At 39.8% G+C, this 24,956-nt stretch overlaps 2 protein-coding genes across 2 annotated transcripts; one reads left to right on the top strand and one right to left on the bottom strand.

Annotated features, from left to right (window-relative positions):
* Positions 1–7,811: 7,811 nt before the first annotated feature.
* tmem91 (transmembrane protein 91) lies at positions 7,812–22,563 on the top strand. The gene is made up of 4 exons (XM_025055152.1): positions 7,812–8,394; positions 14,533–15,918; positions 18,368–18,514; positions 19,299–22,563. The coding sequence occupies exons 2-4, from the start codon at positions 15,469–15,471 to the stop codon at positions 19,452–19,454; spliced, it is 753 nt and encodes a 250-aa protein (XP_024910920.1). The 5' UTR covers positions 7,812–8,394; positions 14,533–15,468; the 3' UTR covers positions 19,455–22,563.
* A 51-nt stretch (positions 22,564–22,614) lies between these two features.
* On the bottom strand, positions 22,615–24,774 carry exosc5 (exosome component 5). The gene is made up of 6 exons (XM_008309021.3): positions 24,616–24,774; positions 24,078–24,191; positions 23,656–23,777; positions 23,423–23,563; positions 23,162–23,251; positions 22,615–22,777 (listed from the first exon to the last, which is right to left on the bottom strand). Exons 1-6 carry the CDS (start codon positions 24,710–24,712, stop codon positions 22,682–22,684), a joined length of 660 nt encoding a protein of 219 aa, XP_008307243.1. The 5' UTR covers positions 24,713–24,774; the 3' UTR covers positions 22,615–22,681.
* Positions 24,775–24,956: the final 182 nt, after the last annotated feature.

Raw genomic sequence — 24,956 nt, 5'->3', positions numbered from 1 at the left:
TGTTTCCTGATAGTAGTCAGCATCTACAGCCTGCAGTTGTGAATCTCAAATGAAATACTTAACCTTACTTCAAGTCATAATCCAAATTTAGCTTTACACTTCATCATGTGCCACAGCACAGCAACAATTCCCTTTGTGAAGGGCCACAGTTTTCACGCATATTTAGATTAGTTGAATGTTGGCGTGGGGACACAAACCTTTGGACACATTTTTTTTTCAACATATTTAACGGAAGAAAAAAAAGCATTTCCTGTTAAGAAAAAAAAAAACAAATTGCTGTACTGAAAATCTTAGATTCTTAAACTGGGTTTGTCAGAATTTTTCTGAAGCACATAATTCAGCCTTCAGAAAAATAATATATAATACAAATATTTTGTTTAAATTCTGTTCAACAAATGTATATATGTACAGGTGTGCTCAGCATGTATTTCACCCATGTCAAGATACAGTGGAGAAAAGTCTTCCCAGGGACACATTAACATACAGCTCCAGTTCTTTGTAGCTGGGAAACAACACCTCACCAACTGAGGCATGGCAACACTAAATGTACTGTACATGACAGCAAGAAAATGCCTCAGGGACAGTGTGTGTGCGCGCATGTCTTCACGTGATTTTACTTGCAGATACCTTGCTGCATTCATGCTGCACTCAGACGAGACAGGGAGCCCAGTTGTGCAGAGCAGCAAAGACACATTTTGGACCAGACAACAAACAACTGTGATGTTTTTAAAACACGTCCGTGTCACTTGTGTGGCTTTCTGTCTTCCCCTGCCTCTGCTATTCAAGCCGTGCTCCCACTCGTCGCTCCTGTAGAGTAATGAATAATAGAGCAGTGCTTGTCCTCCCTGGTTCCCCTAGTTAATCAGAGGCTGCCTGGCTGCCCTCTCCTCTGCCACTCCTGACTATAATAAATCATTCAGGCCTTCGGGATGACAACTCAGCCAGTGCAGGCGAAGCAAAGTTTAAAAAAAAAAAATCTTTTGTCCCCTTCTTCACATCCAGAAACAATCCTTCCCTCGCTATTGTCTCTCGTCCCTCTGCGTATCATCGTTCTCATGTTGATCACCACGTCTTCTGAGCAGATGTACGAGGATGGTCAGGAGTGTGGTTCCCTCTCCCTGTCTCTCTCTCTCCCACAGGGGGACCATTTCACTTAAGCCCTCTCACTCTGACAGAGGTTGACCCGACGTGAAGGATCCTCATTGCTCACGTCTTCCCTCCCTCCTCCCTCTTTGCCCTTCTCCACCCTCCCCTGCTTAGAAATTCCCATCGGGAATGACGTCAGTGGAATGAGTGCTCGTTGTATCCTACTGCAGTCATAGAAGAAATATTAATACTAATAATAAAATGATAATACTAATACCAAAACTAATGCTGATAATGAAAATAATAATCATGTTTGACAATTATTTTTTGGGGCCTTGGTTTACAATAAAAAATAGCATAAAGTGCTACTAAATATAAGCTAAACATGTGTTTCATGATCTAGTAAAAAAATTGAGATGTAACTCACTTCACTATTACATAAGGCTTTTCAAACAGCACTTTTGGCCGTTCTCTAGTTCTACAGTCAAGGCTACAGAACACTGCTCACATACCAGTTCTCTGTAAAGGATCTCATTTTAAATCTTGACATTTTTATGCAGACATATTTAGGGCTTCAGGAACAGAGGTCACTCAGATCTGCTGATACTCACTGTCAGCCACACTGCATAAACAACCGATTGCTCCTAAACTGCACTGTATTCTCACTCCGTGTGCAGAATTTTGTGCTAGGTGAGTGAGTCAACAACTAGGTGAGCTGGAAACATTGATTTGTCTCATCATCAGAAAAAACAAATGGGCACATTTTTCTAAATAGTGCTTTCCTCAGACACAGGCTATGAATGAGGGCAATCAAGGACAAATGCCAGCATGGATTTTAAGGCGGGGTGATGGGATGGTTTGAAGAGAATGATTTAAAAAGCCTTTATTAAAGCCCCTTCTTCTGTCACTTTACATTTTCCTCCTATTCTCCTCTTTTCCATCCATTAACTCCCCTCATAAACAACCCATTTAACCCTGTTTCCTCTTCTCTCTTCCCCTGGTGGTTCTTAGCCTCTCTGAGTCATTTTAAAGACAGCAATTATTCTTCATCTGCCTCCATTTACCACGCACAACCCACCCTACCAACACCGCCTTCTAGTGGGCGGTATTAATCAGTGTGACTGACACAAACTCTGAGAGCCAGTCCAATCCTCCATCTGTCCTATTCTATTCCCTCAGGATTTTTTCCAATTTCGTTTTGCATATCTAATCCTGTAAACCCACCAAGAAAATATTAATTTTATTGCTTTTTAACGGTTTTATTGCAGCCATGGAAAGCCAACAGAATGAAGGCTGGAAGTATGTGTTTAAGGACAAAAATTGACCTCCATCAAAAAGTGCTAGTTTAAAATAGTTTTCAAATTCTGTGAAAGGATTTTTTGTATTAAAAATGCTACTCTTAGTTTAATGTACAAACCTAATTAACCAAAGTTAATTATCCTCAACACAAATATATATATGTATATATATATTTATGTATTTTACAAACATCTCCAACACGAATATCATCAGATGCAAACACACCAAACATAAAGACCGGTAGTAACCACCAGGGCCAAGACCATTGATCAATAATTATTATCAAATTTTACACAAGTCTAATAAATTACAGGGATGTCCCATAATATCACCGACTGATATTATCACCCGATATTAGCATATTATGTAATATCTGTTAGAATCGTTACCACTTTTTCACCCCATAACGCAATGCCTGGGTTTCGCCTAAAAAATGTTTTGGGGATAAACGACTGTATATTAAAGTAAAAGTCACTAGATGGCAGCATTGCAGCTCATTTAATTAATGTCATACTCACACAGTGGTTTGTACAGAAATAAATATCACCAGGCCTATGTCTTAATTGGTTCATATTGGAATCAGTGTTTGGACAATATCACCTAATCAGCAAAAAGTTAATATAGGACATCCCTATTTATTTGTTTTTTTTTTTTTTGAGAAAACTTTTTTGTTACCTCAGAAATTGTTCCTGAAACAAAAAATGTGTTTGACAAGGATTAGTACAAACTCCCTGTGCCAGAAAATGAATATGACGCTCGACACAGGCCACATGAGGTCGGTCCAAGTGCTGCGTGTCGCTGTTCCACGTCGAGAAACAAGTGAGGTAGATTTTTACTGTCTGCTCTGATTTGCTGCTGCTCAACAGCCCTTATTCATTATATTCATAACAAGGTGCTGCTTCAGTTCACTGTGGGGTCAGTGAATGTGACAAGAGAAATAATTAGAGACCACCAACTGCATCAGAGAGAGGAAGGGAGAGAGGGGGAGAGAGAGAGGGGGGTAGATGGAGGACACTGGACTGTGAAGATCAGAGGACACCTCTGTGATTTAATTGAAACTGTTGGTGACCTGAGTTGAATTGTTCTTCCCTGATGCATTGTGTTTAATGCTGTCCGTCCGACTACACAGTATGAACACACTGGTCGTACAATGTTGTGCAGTTTCAGGAAGATATTCAGGACTCATATTTCTGACATTATATATTATATACAAAAACTGTATATATTATATAATACTAACCTTTAATCAGGGGAGACTATTTTGAACGAGATGCCTTCAGGTTTCATCATTACAAGTTAATATGCTGTATATGTTCAAATGCTAATATTTACTTAGCCATTTCTGGGCTTGCATCAGGCTATCATATGGCTAATGTTGGTATATTTATTTGTTACTGCTGTATTTCATCCCATTGTTGTTAACCTTTGGTCAGCAGTGGTTACATGTAAATATTGTTATGTAATCTTATTAATTTATTTACCTTTGACTGTTCTGCTGTTATATCTCCTTTCAGTGTGTCGAGATGTGTTTTGATTCACTCGCTTATGTGACGCTTTTAGCTTATTTACTTTTACACGTGTAAATATGTTAAATATGTTTTAAACTGTTTTCAGCAAACATTTTGCAATTTTTGCTTTGTACATAAAAAACATTTATTTTCTGTTTCCTTGTTAACCTGTTTCTAATTTAAAGTGTCATTGAAGTAGTGTAAATCATATGTATGTTTTCACTTACACTAATTGTGAAGAAAATACACTTTTTCATAGAGTGTGTTGTGATATAAAATGGACGTTTCCTCATTTCTTTCCCTGTATTGTGTTCTCATGAGGGTGGAGGCGTAGAGAACAGACTGTCTATGCCAACAGATAGGTAATCCTTTGGAAGCACAAGCTTTATTTTAATAGGATTGTGTTGCTGAACCAATCACTTCAAAGAAAGGCAGAAAGAGGAGACAACAATTAGGTGGAGAAAGTTGTGCTGTCGGCCGTGGTTTCACTCAGTGCTCTTCATACCCTTTTCTTTGTCTCTGTTTGTTTCTGTGATGCCAAGAAAACTTGGTATTTTTTAACTTAGCAAATAAAAAGGTGCAGTATTACAGGAGGGGTTCTTAAGCCAGGGATCCCCAACCCCTATGGCACTGGTCCGTACGTCAATTGAAACCGGGTTGTAGTGGAACAGAATTTTTAAAAATGTACTTAATTTTTAATTGAGGAATATTAATCTGATTCCGATACTTACAGAGTAGTGTTATTTATTAGTAAATAGTAGTAGTAAAATTTAATGACCCTTCACCGATCGGTGCAGTGCAACTGGTCTGCAGTAATGACCAGTACCAACCGACTTGGTACAAAAAAGGTTGGGGACCTGAATGACTGAGACCATAAATAGACAGATTTTATTATTCACATTTTTTATTTATTTTCACTTAGTTCCTTCGATTTTCTAGCTGTTGAAATTCTCGCCTCATTGTATGGTTTTCACTAAATTCCAGAAATCACTCTAGAGCCCCTTCTGACCTTCTCTTTATGCCCATTTAATAATGAATACTGAGCTGTCTGAACACTGACGTACAGTTGTCATGTCAATTAAACTTTTATGCTGTTGGAGGCTGCAGTTTTGATTCACTGGACCCAAGATAACCTTCTGATCAGGGCATCATTTACTGCCAGTCAGTCACATGATGACTGTGGTTATGGATTCAACAGATTGGTCTTTTAAAACAATTAGCCAAGACTCCATCATATGAGATAAATAATTTAGTTCCTGTGACAAGTAATGGCGTCTACGGAGGGAAGAAAAATGACAGAAGAGTCCATTATTTCCCAGTGTGTTGCCTCCCGGTGAAAAATGAACAGCAGTGGCTACACGTCCTCTGTGGAAAGACTTAAAAACCTCGGCCTTGCTGCACTTTGTGTGTGGGCAAACAAATCATTCCTCATTAGCAGCTCGAAGCACATACAGGAGATGAAGCTGCCGTATTTGCATTTTGACAATAGTGCCTGGTGCACGAACAGGAAATCGGCCTTTCTCTGTCACAGAGATAACACTGTAGATTACTCCTCGCTCAAATATTAATATGTTTCCTGGGGTAGAAGGCGGTAACCTGGGGGAAAGATCCTTCACCACTCTTTAACACATGTCCGATATTGTCAATGAATTCCACAGCTAACATAATAAACCTACAGACCTGAAGATACGTTTATCTATAGCTGTCTTTGTAGCACTCCAGGGTGATTTTCTTTTCCTTCCTCTGTGAGTATTGGATTAGCTTTGTTTTCCTTGTTAAGCTACTTACCACCTTAGGCTTCCTGCTAATACTACCCCCTCCCACACCTCCATTAATTTCTCCACCTACATTTTCCCTTGTAAGGTTTTTGTGAGCCATTAATGTGGACATGGATGGATGGATGGATGGATGGATGGATGGATGGATGGATAATGTGGACATTATACTGTCAGCGCTTTCTGAAAGGATGAACACTACAACAACAACCCCAACATTTGTTGTTTTTGCTCGCGGTGTTTTCCTTTCACGCACCGTGTTGTTGTTGATGCAGTCGAACCTCATTTAAATTCTGCTCGCAGTCAAACTGCTGCAATCTGGTAAAGAGGGTAAAGAGTCGGCAGCTGTACGGTGGACGCGGTCCTCTCACATACAGTGAATGTCGCCTCAATCCCCCGGTGATCTCATTATTCTCAAATCGGCTTGTAAAAAATAATAGGTGAGGAGATAAGAGTCTTATGTTCACTCAGTCTCACACCTAAGCGTTAGAACACAGCTCATGCTATACACTATACTTTAAAAAAAAATAATGCAGCAGGAAATTATTTATAAAATTCACAAAATGTATTTTGAATATTTTGGCTAAACTGAATAATTCACTTTACAGTAAAATATTACAAAATAACTAAAAACAAAACAAATGCAGTTTCTGTTACATAAAGCAGCAGTGTGACTGACAGAGAAGAACACTAATGCCAAAGTTCACTGACCAAAATGTATCAAACCATTAAAACAATCCATATATAAATAATGTCAGTATATCTTGCACAGACTGAGTACAGACTGGTGTTGTTGTTCTTTTATTGGGTACTACTATAATATAAGTACTCTGAACGATCGATACAGACAGTGAAAACATCAGCCTCTCGCTACATGTATTATCATTAGTGCTTTCATTTGACTTCTCCTCACATGATCAATCCTTCCAGGCTCAAACCTGTCCTTTACCGTCCATTCTTCAGCTCCTCCGTGATACATTCTCATCAAGGTTGAGACACAGAGAGAAAAAGAGGCCAATGAAATCAGATGAAAGGTGGGCGCAAAAGAAAGAAAAACAAGACACAAAGGGAGTAACGAGGTGCGTATTGATTTATTGTTACATGATGAAATGAGAGCAATTTTGTAACTCTGACAGCCAGAGACAAATAAAACATCAAAACAGTCAGCTCTGCAGCTTTTCTGGTGACTACAAACATACAAAAAAAAAAAACCCAATAAATTAATAAATTATACCTGGCAGCATAGGGGTATTCTGGCTAGAAGCAGTGAACCTCATTAAATGCTCAGCATAAGCCATCAGGATTTCATTGATTGCTGGTGTGCACTAATGCGTTAGCGTAATCTCGCCACCAAACCCAAGGCTTAATGTGAAGATGGCCTGTAAAGGCATGCAAACTGGGTCAGAGCCTGATATACAAAGTGAAGTCATCTACGCTACGGGGCATTTCCCCTCATATCTCCACTCTGGGACAACACACAGTAGAGATAGTGGACAGCACGAGTGTACTCTCAGCTGCTTTTGACCAAAATCTGTTTCGCTTCAGTGTCACAACATTCATAACAATCATTTCTCTCCTAGACAAGATACACACACACACACACACACACACTATTTATATATATAAACATATATATACACACACACACACACATACTATTTATATATATAAACATATACACACACACACACACAAACATCGTCTCCTGTGTACTGTTTTAACAGCTAAGTAGTAAATACAATTTAACAAGGTAACGTTCATCATGGTACAAATACTTTTTTTTAACAAAATATACACATCTTTTTGTAGGGCCTTGCCTCTCTCTCTATATGTGTGTGTGTGTGTGTGTGTGTGTATACATATATATATACTGTGTCACCTGCATCTTGGGTTTACAAATGGATACACAAAATGTAATATTAGAAAAGTGTGTAGTCCATGAAACACACTTTTGTCGTTTGACCAATATGTGTATATATGTTGGGTGTGTGTGGTTTTTTATTTATTTTTTTTATTTTTTTATTTTTTTATTTTTTTTACAAGTGTGAAGTCACTTTGATATATGTTGTTTTATTTATTTATTTGTTTCATTTCTTTTACATTTTAAATCCCTGCCTTCGTCAGACTGGGTCAGGTTCTCCAAGGGTAAACAGGCTTTAGGACCCAGGGGATGGCGGTGCTGCTGTAATAAGGGAAGACAACTAGAATGAGAGTGAAGAGAACAAGTAGGAGGAGAAGGAGGGAGGAGGACAGATGCAGAGATCTGTTTTTGGAGGCTCGGAGAAAGGCTGCAGTTGACAGAGGAGGGTCGACACGTAGCGGTGGACGCTGCACCAACCACGGCAACAGGGATTCGTGAGAGAGGAGGAGCAGAGAGGAGGCTCTGTGCTGAGGAGAACATTGTCTGCTGCTGACCAGCTGTGTAGAACAGGTTCATCGGCAGGAACACCGAGAACGCCACCGACAGCTCCTCGGGTAGAAGACTTTGATAAGTTCGACACACAGTAGGACAGTAGAACTTATCTCCCAACGACAAACACGAGGACAATGTGCTGACAACTTACAGTAACGTGTAGTGACACGGTTTTCCCTCTGCACAAGCCCACGCTAGAAAGAACTGACAGTGTGTGAAAAGACCATCTATTATATATACAGTTATATGGATGGTGGACAAACTGGGACTGTGGATTCTCCACCGGAACAAGTCCCTGATAGGAAGAAAACAGGTGAGAAATTCGACAAGTTATTAATGACAAACGGCTAATTTTGGTATGTTTCTTTGTCTGCAACAATGAATTTATTGACTAATCCACTATCATGTTCATCAGCAACTATGTTTTATCCTATTCTTATTGAATTTGTATTTGGTTTTGATTTGCAGAGCTCTGTTAATTCCTATCTATCTATCTATCTATCTATCTATCTCTATCTCTATCAATCTTCTCTTACTATAGTAAAGGTTAGATGTTGCTATAGATTTTCAAATGTCTTCAATATTCAAGTTTGACTTTCAGCTCAGGTCCTGACACTGTCGATCCACAGAACCAGGCGTCCTCTTACTATAGTAAAGGTTAGATGTTGATGTAAGTTAGATGTAAGATTGAAATTGATGTTCAAATTCATTTCCTGTCATTTAGTGGAGATGGTGCTGCAGCTGAGTGGAACCCCATCAGCTGCAGAGACCCACCCCCACCCTCACAGAAACACTGCCCCATTGTTTTTGTTTGCTTACATTAACTCACGGCTGTAGCTAAGTGTAATCTGCAGTGCTGTTAAACCGTAGCGTAGTTTGTCGTGTTTTCCTAGCTGTCAGGCAAACACACACCAAGTAGTCTGTAGTATTTGAAATAATATTCCCCTCATTTTGCTCACGTCTGCTCACATATGGTTCACAGTTACTGGTAGCGACGTTCACCTCCAAAATACTTATTCACAAACCGCTACATGTTTGGGCTTTGGATGCTTTCAAAAGTCCAGTTGAATTTGACCGTTTCCGCCAAAAGTCCAGTTGAATTTGACCGTTTCTGTAAATTGAATGTCCTCGTGTGTGTGTGTGTGTACACAGATACCGGACACAACTACAAGATTACACAAGTCTCACACACACACAAATACACACCTCACATACAGATAAGCCAACGCGGCCAAGTGCAGGTCAGCACACTGCAGTATATGTGTGAAGTAAATGTAAAAATCCATGGCAGATATTTACAGTAGTTGCATTTGGATATCTCAGCCGTGCCAAACTGTCAAAGGTGAAACATAATTCCAACAACAGGTTAACGCGTGGATTACTTTCCTGACCACGGTGATGAATGTTCGGTGTAATGGTTATTCAATCGAGTATCGAACCAACAGAGATCTGCAGTCTGAAACAGAGACTAGCCTGAAACTGTGTAGCCTCAGTGCTGTTGCTTGGTAGCTCAGCATCGCAGTGAATAACAGGAAACTTAGCCTGAAATGTACATAAAACATGGTTGTAAAAACATCACCTGATCTTGTTATATTCTAAGTTCATTCTGACTATTGCTTCTAAGCTAAAAATAGTCATTGCCTCTGTCTGGAAATTTCCATTTTGTTTTTTTCTTTCCTGTGGTTTAGCAGGAAAACCATTGTGCTTCGTTTTTTTATTCATCAATATGATCACAATATTTTAAAATAATTTAAATTTAAATTGCAAAATTTTTGGGGATCTATCTATTCTGAGCTGTAGCACAGACGAGAGACATCCTATGTCTTTTCATTTCTGAAAGTCTTTATATTGTTTTTTAGGGTGCATTGTACTACAGTCTCCTCCATGGTCCATGATCAGGCCCTGCTCCCTGTGCTTTTCATCCCACAGCTCTCTGATTATTTTATTTGGGAAATACCTTAGCTAGCATAAAGAGAAAAGGGGAAAGGTTAAAAAGTGATGGATAACCTTATGTGATTGGCAGCTGGATCATCAAACAGGAACCCGATCACGTCTTCGATGTTTATAATATAATGATGTCTGTGGCGTTCACTGATCTCATGGCGTCAGTTATGTTAACTGTCAGTTAATTGTGGATCTCTTGTTCTCCGAATACGACGCTCACATCAGAGACCACATGTTTGTCAGAAAAATAACTCAAAATATAACTCAAAGCCAAATGAGACTCATTTTCACTCCTGGCATCATCCTGAACCTGTAGTGTCTAATTTTAGATACGTTTTTCTCCATCTTCGATTTAAAATAAGTCAAAGTCAGCAATAGAAAGGGAATGTTTCTGTTTGAAATTTATATCCTACGAAATAGTTTACCAAAAGAGGGAAAAGATCTGGGAGGACAATGTCCACAGAAGATCTATAAATAAATAGATATGTGTTTTTACAGGAGCTGCACGTCATGTGGTATTCCTAAATTTTGATTATGTTTAACCATTTGAGTAACAATTTTCAGCTATTTATGTGTAACCACATCATAATGTACATTTTGACTAACTTTTGACAATTTTCCAGACTACACAAAGCACCTGTCATGAGAACTGTACGGGCTAGTTCAGATATTTAAGGGTGGATTTTTAATATCTCACTCTCTTTAAACACAGATTTAAAGTAAATCCAGCTGCAGGCACCGCACTCTTAATCTGTTACATTAGTCTAGATTGGTAGAAATAATTCCCTTTTATCGTCTAATGTGAGAGCAACACATACTCACTGAAAGTCACAGCTTCATTGGAATGATCCCATCCAGTTATTATCAAGCTGAGCAGTGCAACAGCACTGAAATGGCAAATTAGTCTCTGCTTCATTTACCCTGCAGTGAGCACTGCACTTCACAGTGGATGTGTTTCCATAGGAACATGATGTTACTTTGAGCTCCGCGAGCTGTGCAGCGTACGCCACCGCAGCTGCCTGTGTTTTTTGACTGTGTCTTTTCTGTTTGAGTTTCCTACCCGCCGCTTTACTCCGCGCAGATCAAGACGTGAAAGACGAAGCGAGAGAGGAGAGAAGGGGTTCATAATGAAATCAATCGGGCTTTTAAAAAGGGGGAAATTGGATTTTCATATATCATATCTGGGAGGTTTCTCTGACGCTGTTCCTCATCAAGACGTCTTTTCATCAAAACCCACTGGCAATAACAACTTCACTTTTCCACAGTCGGTGTGTCTATTTTTTATACTCCACAAGTGTTTTCCCTGTATCTGCATCTCCTTGTACTGTATCAGCTGAAGTATTACAGCAATTACCTTCAGCTCAGCTTTGTGTTAGTGTGTGTGTGTTTGTGTGAGCACTGTAAGACAGAGGATCTGTGTGAGTGTAAAAGACTGCAGCGTTGCTAAAAATCTGCTAGAAGTAAAGAGTCAGCAGCAACAGGGTTTAAAGCAACATTTCACATTTGATGGTGCAGCGAAGAAGAAGAAGAAGAAGATGCCACACAAAGGCCCAATTCCATTTCTCATTTTTACCACCACCGCCCCCACCCCACACTGGGGTCATGCTACTCAGCCTTTCTGGGAAATTGTACACCTGATTATTGGGATAGCTCATCCAGGGTGAATTCAGTGTCTGAATCCAACAAAGACAATATGGTTGTTACACTGGACCAGAGGTCCGTCCTTGCAGGGGTGCTAACGAGATAAAGGGCGCCCACAGAGCCTGTACGCAGGTGTGTAATTAATCTGTAAAAGGCTTACTGTAGGAATACCACCACTGAGATATTCAATGAGGCTGCTTTAAGTTTGAAACCACATTGTGTCCCTTATATATTCCTCAGTGAATCGTGATGTGTCATGCAGACATTGTTGAGTGGTCAGAATCAGTTTTCTTCTGCAGGGTTGAATTGGCCTCAGAGATGAGGTTAGATCTCTGCTCCCTTCGAGGGTCGCCACAGCTGATCATCTGCCTCCACCTCAGCCTGTTCCCCCGTCTCCTCTACTGTTACATCAACCGTGTCCATATCTTCCTTCAATACATCCATAAATCTTCTCTGGGGTCTTGTTCTGTGCCTCTTGCCCGGCGGCTGCGTCTCCCGCGGCCTTTTTACAACATGTAGTATCTCTCCTCAGCACATGTCTAACCCGTTTATTGCTTCACTAACTTTATTTCCCAACTGCTTAACCTTAACTGCCCCTCTGATCTGCTCATTTCTAACCCTGTCCCTTCTGGTCACTTCGATTGGGAAGAACTCAGCATTTTTTTTTTTTTACGCAACGTCCAACTCAGCGTTCTGTCTGTTGAACCATACATCACAGCAGGTGTCCCTGTCATCTTTACAGTTCATCTGTTCATCTTCTGATAATAGCCAAAAATAGAACAAATAGTCTCACATACTGTTAGGGGGGTAAGAACATAGTGATACACTGAAATATCATGATATTTGGTTTCACAGTATCGTATGGTTATGGATGTTTTTTTTTTAGCCATTAACATGCATTTATTCATGGTGTTGGTTCATTTTATTTTGCTTTTTATTTCTTCTCTAGTGTGTAACAGTATTGTGTGTTTACTATGCTCACAGTTTTCCTACATATCAATGTATCGTGATACGTATGGTATCACCAGTTCAACGCTAATACACACCCCTACATACTGTATTAAGAAGAGTCTGAGTAGCTTAGCATTAGCTTTAGTCTCCCTGCTTTAAAAGTGGATGGCAATGCATTATGTTTTGTATTATTGACATATTGATGAAACGTCAAAGTTCTGAAGGTACCAAGCATGCTAAGCATTCTTTCAACAAGAGTGGGAACACTCCACCGATTGTTTTGTTTTGTGCAGAGGCTCGATGCAAAGAAATCAAAAAGTAACAGAGTTTGAGCAAAAAAAAGTTGAGCTGAGAGTAGACGTTTTGGCTGCGTGTGAGACACAGCACCAGAATAAACAGAAGGAGAGGAAGATGAGAAGGAGAGAGGAGGAGGAGGAGAGAGGAGGACCAGGAGCTCTTGTAAAAGTGTCAATGGTGATTTGAGACCATGTCCTTGCAACATTCCCTCTACCTGACTGGATGTTTTATGTGCGTTGCAGAATCAAAAAAGAAGGCAGGCTTATAATACAGCTGACAGAAGTCTTTTTATGGCGGATGAATAGAGGTGACACGGGTTGGGCTGGGGAGGAAGTGTAATAAAGCTGAGTGCATCTCTCCTGGAATGATGCTGCAGTCAGAGGAGGAGAGGGGAAGGCTGCATTGTTGCACTAATGTGACTTTGTGAGCGTGTTACGTCCACATTTGTTTGTTTGCCTGTGTCACATGAAGGGGGAGGGTTTGGGTGAGGGGGGTGTTTTCTCTGCCTGGTTGCTCATTTGTGGTTGTTTTCTCTGCTTCTACAGTGTGAGTGTTGCAACGACATGGTGGAGAAAAGGGAGGAAGTTTGGAAGTGAAACATTTTTAGCTCCACAGTAGCTGAATACAGCCCTGAGCATCACTTCAGCCCAACGACAGCCAATTATTCCATCTTATATTTTTATCTGTGCTGTGCACTGAGGCTGGAAACAACAAGTCACTGGAATGATCTCATGTCTGTGAAGCATTCTGCTGTGCTAACTGCGGATCAGATGCTAGACTTTTTTGTGAAAATTAATCATTTTTATTTCAACAGGAATGAAAAGCCCATAAAGGCTTTTCAGAATTTCAGTGAATAAAGTTCAAAATTGAACTGTCCAAACTTTTTTTTATTGAGATTGGTGGGAATAAATATTGGTTCATTGGTTAAATACATAAATCCAAGGCAGCCAGTTATTCAGAGGTCCAATCCTTACGCTGCTGTTTACTGGGTACAAATGAGCACTGAGCATCCACTAACCTGGGTTGCCTAGGCCGTACACCTCCACCAATGCAGACCTAAAGTCTACTGTATTTTTAAATGTGTATCTGCGCTGCAGCATGTATTCAAAATAAAATAAAATATAAAATAAAATATGAAGTAAAATTTGGATCCTAAAATATATCAAATATTACCAAAACAGAGGTCAGACAGCTAAACATTGGATTAAAATAAGTTTTTAAAAATGAAATGAACTACCGGTAAGAACTATTAGTTTACCTTCAGCTTCAAGATTATAGCCTATACCTTTTAAAAAAGGTTTGTGCTTTTATTTAAAGGTATGTTATATCGCAACGTGATTATATTATTAAATTCCCTGTCTTATTTTTATTATTTTTAGAGGAAAATTATATTTTTCTGGTTGCAAACATTTACCAGAAATTGATTTATTACTGTATGAGTATAAGAAGTGTATTTCAGCTGCTGCATGCTGGGTACAAATGAGCAACGAGTGTGGTTGAATCTGATTGTGTTTATTAAAGAGTGGCCGTCTTTTATATATGTATCTATATTGTTTTAGTGAATTCCTGTTCTCTGTATATATCTATATGATTTACTGTATTTTTCTTTTGTTAACAGCCTTCTCAGTCATCAGAGACGCGGTCTTTGAATCAACATAATGTTCCTCTGTCCTGAGGAAACCCCCTCGACGTGGACAAGGACCATTAAAATTACATGTCCCTAAGGAGAACTGCCATAAATCCAGAGCAGCCCACTTTGATACCTTATTTATCAATCTGTGCAGCAACAACAGAGGAACAGGAAGGTCCACTGATCTGCTGGTGTTCACTGCAGTGGTCCATTTTTGAAGCATCATCAATCCAGCCTCCTGCAGGTTCTGATGCCTCCTGTCTTCTGTTTCATGGACTTTCTTCGTCAAGTTTTTCTCAAGTCCTCCGTCTGCATCGTCCGTTGTGTTGTTAACCAGAAAGACTGACATCAGGTGTTTTTTTTTTGTTTTTTTGTTTTTACTCAAAACAATGAGACTGTGCTGAGGCAGAGGCCTAACATGTTATTGATATAGACTTTGTCAGGACAGTGCCTGAGGGCAGGCACAGATTTTATTGATCGGTCTGAGCCTAATCACAATCTAATATCATTACGGTCGACATTTCCTTACAATGTAAAAAAAAACACAACGTATTTTTCATTATCATTCGTGTGTTCTGTCAAATGGAAGGCACCAGGCGAATCCTGAGCTGCTGCACAGTGAAACATTTTCTCATTACACAGAAGGAAAGGCCGTCTTCAAAACACCTACTCAGCCGTAGCACTTCATCTCACTGCACATAAGGGGTTTGATGAACCTAATGTGTGTTGCCCTCTGGACGCAACCCTGTTTAGAAAAATTAAAAGAATAGGATTAAAATGGATTATGGGAGAAAACACCGAAAAACCAGCACAGCAGCTGCTTCTGCATAAGCTGATTGGACGCTGTCAGCCGCTAAGTGTTTGTAAATTACATTAGATTGTTGATGTGGTGGTCTCCTGTGTGGGTGGTATTAACAAAGACAGATGGAGAATCCGGATGAGCTGGAGCACCCTCTTCTCGGAGAAAACCCCAGTAACAGCTGGGCCACAGCTCCGGGGCTGGTGCCCAGGACTGGACAGGCCTCCGGTGCCTTGTTCAAGGGCATCCTGGTGAAGTGTGAGGAGGACAGGGCCTACCCTCCCTTTGCATGGAGGGGTTATTGTGGACATCATCCTGAGCTCCAGCAGCAGCAGCAGCAGCAACAGCAGTTACTGGATCCATGTGCTTTACCGCGCACACTGGAGTCCTTTTACCCAGCGGCCCCCATCTGGAACAATACAGACTCCATGGTTACTAAGGACTACCTGGAGACCACGTTTGTGGACATTCAGCCCGGCTCCACCCTGGAGAAGAAGCTACTGGCTGAGGCTCAGGACTACCAAAGTGTGTCCTACAGCATGGACGATGAGGATGACCTCCTGCCAGACTCTGACGTAAGGTTTTTCACTTACTTGCATTATCACAGGTGTGTCAAGTCTTTCACAAAGGTAAATGTGATAATATAAAAACAAACCTCAAGGACCAGCTGCTTCTCCTGTAATATTTCAAACTGATTCATTTGATTAACTGAACTCAGACATATGTACTCCATAAAAAGTAAATACTTCCAAGTATTCTGAAATAACACAAAAAGCCAAACATGTTAAGTATTTCCAGAGCCCCCCCCTCTTTAGTGTGGGGTTTTTGTGGTGATCATCCTGCTCGCCACCAGCAGCAGCAGCAGCAACAGCAGTTACTGGATCCATGTGCTTTACCGCGCACACTGGAGTCCTTTTACCCAGCGGCCCCCATCTGGAACAATACAGACTCCATGGTTACTAAGGACTACCTGGAGACCACGTTTGTGGACATTCAGCCCGGCTCCACCCTGGAGAAGAAGCTACTGGCTGAGGCTCAGGACTACCAAAGTGTGTCCTACAGCATGGACGATGAGGATGACCTCCTGCCAGACTCTGACGTAAGGTTTTTCACTTACTTGCATTATCACAGGTGTGTCAAGTCTTTCACAAAGGTAAATGTGATAATATAAAAACAAACCTCAAGGACCAGCTGCTTCTCCTGTAATATTTCAAACTGATTCATTTGATTAACTGAACTCAGACATATGTACTCCATAAAAAGTAAATACTTCCAAGTATTCTGAAATAACACAAAAAGCCAAACATGTTAAGTATTTCCAGAGGGGTCAGACACAGGTCAACGGGGGGTAAAAATAAATATAAATGTCTAAATGTTAGCTTTTCACATTTAGCTTCATTAACATTAAGAGTGAAGCACATGCATCTTTAGTTCTTCTTTTTTTTTTTGTTATAAATGTGTTTTTAGGGTGAAAAACGTTCACCAGTTAAAAATAGAACCAGTAGTTGGTTGTTATGCAAATCAAAGGATGCAAAGGGGCTGTTTATACCCACCAACGAAGCCAGTTGGGAGGATGGGGGAACAGGGTGGTGTAACAGGATTAGATGTGCTGCACAGTCCCTTGGAGGCGACTTACTATTGTTGGAAATCTCTGTAATCTACGCATTTAAGACTAATCAGAAATGCCAAAGGGGAATTTGTCTCTGATTCAGATACAAACACTCTTTGTTGTTTGAACTCTTCTCCTTCGAGAAGCAAATGCTGCAAATGTTATTTTGAATTTTAGAATGTGATTTAGTGAATGTCATGGATCTAGTTTTCACTGTGCACTCTTTTGCTGATGACTAAAAAATGATGAATATTTTCAAACGCAGTGACTGAATGAACAGAATTAGAAAATGTTTGGGATTATAAAAATGAGATTTCCATTTATTGAATTTATCATTTGGGCATTAAGTAATCTGATCTCAGGTCTGTTACATCTGCTCAGTGGAGCTCTACATAGACATACAGTCTCAGCGGTGCTTTTTAGGATTAGCAATAATTGAACACTGCCTGTCAAAAAAGCCAGATTACTTAAAGCTCCTTTTTACTAACACTACAGCACAGTGGTAATGGAGATGATGCCAGTTCTATTTCACAGATCCCTGAGCTCAGCACAACCTGTGAAATGAAAAAAAAAAGCTTTAAAAAAACCATAACGCTGCTCATGAAATGATTTGGAACTCACCGAGATAGCACAGTGTAAAATGTCACAAATAAGCAGCTTCTAGCTATTTATAGCCGGGTAATAAAACTAGATGGAAGTTTTCAGGGACAGTCGATCCTGAACAATGAGGCTGAAGGAAGTTTTTAACAGTTACCACTCGGCAAGAATTCCGCCTTGGCAAAGACATAGGATCTTTTCCAACATTTACTCTGAATCCTCACCAGTTTGTGCTGGTGCAACAATTTCACAATAGATAAAATGATAATAAATGAATGTACTGCATTACACTTTCAGTTAGACCACACATGAAGACTGTTTGTGATTGACAGGTCTTTCAAAGGAAATCAAACAAATTTGACACTATGGCAAAACTGGCTGCTTTCTGCTCTGTATTCTCTCACACTCTGCCAGTTTAATTATAATGAGGTCAGGGATGTCCCAAAAGTAGATTGCAAAGGACTTGCTGGTAGACCATGAGCAAAAACATACAGTAAATAGTTTACATTTCTCTAGTGTGTAGTAGTCATATTGTGCCATACAGCTACGGCATATAATGTATATATTAAGTATGTTTAGATTTAAGTGTAAAAAATATTTCATATCTCTCCAGGAAAATATCCTGTCAAGTATCCCTACCCCTAGAGACAAAGTTCTTTTTTTGCCTTGGAAGGTACTATTCACATGACCAGGCTAAAGTAATTGACCTACATTGAAATTGATTTATTTATTTTAATATCGTTTATATACCCTTGCATATATTTTCTTCAGAGATGTTGCTGTGCTCTAACCTAAACTCATATCGATTTGAATCCCAGGACTCGTCGATCGATGACTTCAGTGACACAGATAGTGACACCAACTTCCCCCTCATGATCCCTCAGGACTACCTGGGTCTGGCCTTCTTTTCCATGCTTTGCTGTTTTTGGCCCCTGGGAATCGCTGCCTTCTACCTTTCGCAGAAGGTACACAGACACACTCACCACCACGTACACATACCCACACAGGTAGAGTAGCAAGATGACGAGTGGTGTGGACTGAGAGTCTAGTTCCCAATGTTTCAACTAACAACAGGTTGACTTTCGACCAGTGGTTCTCCAACTTTTTATACTCTGGACCACCTGAGAAAACATTAAGCTCTCTGAGTTGATGTAATGTAATGTTGATGACCAACATTAGAATATAGCAGCATAGGTCTTGGTGCATGGTAGGTTTCAGATTTATTCAATTGAAAATGTAAATGTGAAAATATGAGTTTTCCCACAGTGGAGAAATTCACAAACCTCTTCCTCCAGTCGCAAAATCTCCCTAGTTTGTGCAGGCATCATTCCAGCAGTGCTAAAATAATCCCATTAACGTGGACTGCAAAGCTAACTGGCAGTAAGATACAAAGGCCTTTTGTTTAGATCAATAGCCTGCGTTAAGGTTTAATAAGAGTCATAACAATAAGCCCCAAGGTGATAGATTTCCAATATTGTTGAGTGCTGCCTAAAGCAGGGTCAGGAGACAAAGACAAGGACTGCTAAAAGGGAGAGAGGGAGGGAGGGAGGGAGGGAGAGGCGGGGGGTGATGAATGAAGCACAAATGTCAGGTGTAATTCATAAATGGAGCATACAGGGGTTAACCTTGTTCATGCGAATATGTGGGAAGAGGAAAGTGTTTGTCATAGAGGACAAAAGCAAACGATGAGAAATACTGCTCTCCCTGCTGACGTTTAATGTTTATCTCACTCTCTCCTTGAATTCTCAGACCAACAAGGCAGCAGCTCAGGGGGATTTTCAGGGGGCCAACGCTGCATCGCGCCAGGCTCTGTGGCTGTCCGTGCTCTCCATCGTGTTTGGAATCATTACCTACATCTGCGCCATCACTGCACTGATTTCCTACCTGTCTGGGAAACCACCGTAAAGTAGGGATTCTACTCTCACGTGTATTGAGCGTATACACACAAGCGAACATATCACCTGTGAAATAATTTGTCTCTGTCTGACAATCCTATCTGCATTCATGTCTTATCTCCACGAAGGAGCTCGGAACGGAGGGTAAAGGTATGACTGGAGCACTGGCTTGGATTATCATCTCAAATTGGATTAAGACATAATTAAAACCCTGCAACAGAAGAAAATCACTGAGCATAATTTATCACTCCTTCCAGTCTGTGTTATTTATTTCACCACCAAGCGTCTTAAATTACCTGCTTAATTTATTAATATAAATATTTGCCACGGTCATCATCAGTTTAGGCATGGCTGAATGGGGGAAAAAATGTAAAAAAAAAATTCAGATGTTAATGTGACAATGTAGATATCACAAAACAATAAAGAGGCAGAAGAAACCAGGAGACACCTGGCTCCGTCTGCCTGAGAGAGGAGGAGAGAGCAGTTTATGACGAAAGAGTCTGCAAATTTATGGCAAGGTCGGAGCAAGGACGCTGCAGAAGCTAAATCCTGGTGGACCTGGCTGTTTGAGGGTCTGAGCCAACATTGTCGCTTAAGGGACAATTTCTATGACCTACGACAGGCAAGGTGCAATATTGTCTACTGTGAGAATCCCAAATTTTGGTTCTACACCTCTGGCCACAGCGAATGACTCACAGGGCAACACTGCAAACTGTACATGGATCATTGACCCGCCTCGTTCACCGTGTACCTGCAGAAATGACTGATTCTGCCTTTTCCCCGCCAAGTCGATTTTGCACCTCAGTGTGGAAACGCAGGCAAAATCAAAGTGGAGAATGAGGAGCAGCGCCATTATTAAAGAACATAAAAATGAGTAAGTGTGGAGTTCAATGGATTTGAAATGAAATGCAGAGTCATGATGCAAACACTGGCCTCAGATACAGAACTACACGAGCCGCTTCACACGGTGTTCTGCATTCACAAGGGAAATATGACATTGACAGAAGGCGCAGGGCTGCAAGAAACACCGCCAAAAAATAGTCCCAGGCTGCTCCTTTTCTCTGGTTCCCAAATATAGATTCTTCTATTTCCTCTCCTATAGCATAAAGAACAAAGTCTTCTGTTCCCAAAGTCTTTTAGGCACTTTGTGTAAAAAAAAAAGGGTGATCCCAAAAAATTCACGTAAACATTGATGCAGGTGAGCACTGGATTCAAACAAACCTGGTTAAAACCTGACTTCTTCGCCATGCAATGCATGAGTCAGCAACACCTCGTTTTCGTCACATCTGCATGGTGAGTTGAGTCACTCTCTGCTTTTGTCTTGACTCACGGAAAGAGCAACTTTGACAGAACGCACACATACATTTTTAAAGAAAAACAAAATAATGAGCCTAATTGTGCCAATAAATATGAAGAGGAATAATATGTGAACCAACCTAGCTGTTGATTACCCAAATGTGAACTTTTTTTTAAATGTAGATGTATAGTTTTATAGACTCCACCTTGAAAATAAAACCACTGCATCGCTTATGTTCTCTTGTGTAACTTGGTAAGTATTGATTGTTTTATGTGAACAACCTATTTGTCCAACTTCTGTGTGTTTCATTCCTGATTATGGGAAAAAACATCCAGAGTGTACATGTGTGCTCAACATAGGTTTACATGAGTGAGTATGTAAGGACACAAGGACATGTTTGAACACCAACACATGGAAAATGCGTCAAGGCCATAAGATATCTGTGGACACAACGTAGTCTTCACTGGGCGTTGATAGAACAACACATATCTGACAGATTCACTGTCCCCTTACATGTGACCCAAATTTGAACACACACGTCAGTAGCAGATCAAACAGACTTAGAATCTGGAACCACAGCTTGATCAGGAAAATGTTAAATAATCAGCAAATTTTTAGATTTTTATATATTACAGAACCCTGGGGGAGCACTTTCAGTCTTTTCTAGAATTTACTGAGGGCTACGTGTGGGTCCGGCCATTTTTATACACAGTGTGCTTTAGAGGTCTTCAACCACCTGGTCTTGTCTGGACCAGTACCTGGTTGTGGTTCACTTGGGTACAGGCTGAAGAGTAAAAAAAACAAAACATTATATTCATTATATTGAAAGGAAAATAAGAAGATATTGATTATATGTGCCATATATTCTTTTTTTTTTCCTTGTTGAAAATTCTCAATTAAAGACAACTTTTTTTAAGTTATGACATGAAATAACGTTTTGTCTGAAATGTCCATGAAGGATACAGGAGATAGGAGAGACATACTTGTAATACAGGTTGATTGTGACATGATTCTCACGTGCCAAACTCTTTTCACAATTTGTCGTTTGACATTGTGGTTTTACCTGTATGCACCTTAGATTTATTTTGACATTTATTGTCGTATTTTATTTATTTATTTTTCGCTGCATCTTGATGACAAGTCTGTAAGAATATTCTTACATGGAACTGTTCTGTGACTCTGGAATGGTGGGAACCTCTGGTCCTTTCTGTCCACCTACAGACAAATGCTGTCTGAAAACATCTGTATTGCTGAGTGTAGTGTGATGTGGTTTTAATCCTTACTCATTTGGACATTTACTTCAGTGGTAAAACACATTTGATATTGATAATTCTAACTATACATACAGATTGGTGGCGCTTTGGACCAGAGGCAATGTCTCTGTCATTGGTGTAGAACCCCAGGGTTCACCTCCTGGGTGAGTTCAAATCCCAGTTAGAGCGGTTGGTACCTCCTAGTGGACTCACCACCTGCAGGAAGGTTCAGGGAGGTTGGTACGGTGTAATGTGATTTGGGTGGCGGTCATGGAGACTGCTGACCCTGCGACCCAGAACAGTTAAGCAGATGAAAATGGATGGATGGACGTACAGATTGGTCATGTCGGCCTTAGACAAAGTCTGAGGACATTTGTCTCAGTTTGAGTCACTTTTACAGGTGCTGCCTGAGTGAAGCTGAGTGGACAACTTGTGTTAGTCCAAGGTGGTGGCACGTGAGATTTGTTATAGGAAAATAATTATCTTTTTTCCCATTTCATGTTGTTGTATTTATTGTAAAAATAAAACAAACAAAAAAATCAGTAATTCTTAATAAATGCACTTGTTGACATTGTTTTTTTCTGTTTTTTTTTAAACTTTATTAAAGACAAAAGACAACATTGATGGTTATATCAATTTAATTTTTTTTTTTCTATACAAAAAAAGGTTCAAAATTGAGCTCGTTGATCAGAGGTATTTGGAGTATCGCCGTTTTACAGAATCCCGATAGAACTGGAACATCTTCTCTGAGGCTTTCTGGCTGACAACTATACACTGCTGTAGCTGCAGGAAAAGGGTTAAAGTTATTGACTTTTCATGAAACAATGTAATATTAGCATTAGATTGAAAAACAGTCATTTGTGAACTGAGTAAAATGTATAATCAATATTTAAATTTGAATATCTTATATATCTTATAATAAAAAAGACAGAATATACCTAGATAAGTAGTTTAGTTTTAGGCTCTGTGTTCTCACAGTTGTCGTGAATATGCAAAAGTTGAAAAAAAATCGAGTTCAATGACGAGTTAAATGACCTGCGACCGAGTTTTAATAAAAGCCACTTCTGCTTTAGCTGGAAAAACACAGATGTGAAATTCCAGTCTTCCAATATTCCACTTGCATATATGTTGAAGAAAAGTTTTCTGAATTTTAGTTTTCTTGATTACCTCATGAACAGAAAAAGATCCTTTGGTTGATGACATCAATATGTTTCGTTCTGTGCTGTCAATCGCAAAGGTCATCAAAGCCCGACTTTCCTAATCAGAGATAGAAAAATCAACAAAGGGTTAAGACTTTAACTTCTTTAACTTTTCAGACATTCTGACCTTTTAGGAAACTTACATGAAACAAAGCACATGGAAATAACGGAAGAATTGATTTTGGTGAAACACTGATGTAAATAAAAAGACGTCCCTGTGTAAATGTACCTTTTCCTGAGCAGCTGTGGGGTCTGTAACTATCTGACCGTCTGCACTGATGGCACACGTGACACCACAGAACAGGCAACTCATTGGCAGACCAGCATCCATTAGAGCCATACAGGCTGCATTTAAAAAGCAAGACAATAGCTGGAGAAATGTTAAAGAAGACATGTTCCATTGATAGTTATAGTTGAAACATTCCAGTGACATGGCAGCCAACGGTAATAAGTGAAGGATACAGATCCATCATCGTGAATCACCTGAAGAACAAGGGTGAGGGAGGAGCGAGGGTGAAGTGACAACAGTAGAGATGCTTCACAGGTTTCTCGCACACACTGCTCTTGTGATCGCTCTCTGACACCTGAGTTCGAGAGAAAGAGATTCTGGGTAACAATAGCTGACTTACTCCATCGTGTGATTTAAAGTAGTAAACACAGGACAGCACATGCAGTCCCTACAGTCCAGTAGTATCAACGATATAAACGTTTTAACTGAATAACAACTATTAGTCTTGGTACAACTAAATCGTTGATACTAAAGTACTTTCTACAATAACTGGGCAGTTAATAAAATTATAAGTGAATTATTATGTCAAATATCAATTTCAAGTATTATCTATCAATTGCTAAATAAAGCAGCTTCACATGAAAAACACACTGACCTGCCAATCCCACTTTGGGCTGTATTAGAACCTCCAGTGTGGCCCTGTCATAGATCTCTTTGCTGACCTTGACCTCAGCTGGGCCATACACTCCAGCACACACACTTGTATCTCCTTTGGATAAAACAAAAGATGATATTATTGATGTTAGCCACTACATTTCTGGTTATTCTAGCGTTACCGTAAGAACAGCATACCTGCGAAAAAATGTACAATATTTTGTTTCAAATTAATATATAACTATATTGCTGATGTTAAAAACCAGGTGGATACCAAATTATTCAACGATTTCAGGCCAGGTTGACCTGAAATTGTTGCAATTGTGAGGTTGCAAAACATCAGTAACATCACTCATGTTTAAGAGACAACTCTAAGCCAAAACAGTGTTTTAGTTTAGTGTAAAAAAAATAAACGCTTTACTTGTGTTAAAGACGCGGTGCCACTGGTAAATGGAAGACAGCACACGTACGCAGTGAGGTTTGATTAAAATTTCGAATCTGTCCTTTGACGCAGATTCAAATGTCTATTATATTCTTACCTTGAATAAAAGAAGCTGAACCGTCCGGCCGAGAGAGTAAGCTCTGTTCACAACCGAACTCTCTCAATTTAAGGTTGGAAATACTGCACGCCTCCATCACACCACCACAGAGAAGACTATTCGGTTGTCGCGGACATGTGACGTCATCTGTTTACCCCAAATACTTCCCCGATATACATCGTAGTTACATTATGATTATTATTATTATTATTATTATTATTATTATTATTAACCTTGTTATTATTATTGATATTATTTATTGTTAGTTGTTGTTAATATTATTATTATAAAAATTAAGCGTGAATTGAACAAACTATACCAATTCTTTTTTTTAATGTTGC

The sequence above is a fragment of the Cynoglossus semilaevis genome, chromosome 4 (genome assembly GCF_000523025.1).
Source record: "Cynoglossus semilaevis isolate Cse_v1.0 chromosome 4, Cse_v1.0, whole genome shotgun sequence".
NCBI lineage: Eukaryota > Metazoa > Chordata > Actinopteri > Pleuronectiformes > Cynoglossidae > Cynoglossus > Cynoglossus semilaevis.
Note: the sequence above shows the minus strand (reverse complement) of the source record. Positions and strands in the feature narration are given on the sequence as shown.

Bases quoted from the DNA above. Each gene is read 5' to 3' on its own strand.
- tmem91 (XM_025055152.1), top strand. From the start codon at position 15,469: ATGGAGAATCCGGATGAGCTGGAGCACCCTCTTCTCGGAGAAAACCCC. The intron at 15,919-18,367 runs GTAAGGTTTTTC...TTTGAATCCCAG, and splicing joins ACCTCCTGCCAGACTCTGAC to GACTCGTCGATCGATGACTT. The intron at 18,515-19,298 runs GTACACAGACAC...TTGAATTCTCAG, and splicing joins CCTTCTACCTTTCGCAGAAG to ACCAACAAGGCAGCAGCTCA.
- exosc5 (XM_008309021.3), bottom strand. From the start codon at position 24,712: ATGGAGGCGTGCAGTATTTCCAACCTTAAATTGAGAGAGTTCGGTTGT. The intron at 23,564-23,655 runs GTATCCTTCACT...ACATTTCTCCAG, and splicing joins TGATTCACGATGATGGATCT to CTATTGTCTTGCTTTTTAAA. The intron at 22,778-23,161 runs GTAATCAAGAAA...CTTTTCCTGCAG, and splicing joins GATCTTTTTCTGTTCATGAG to CTACAGCAGTGTATAGTTGT.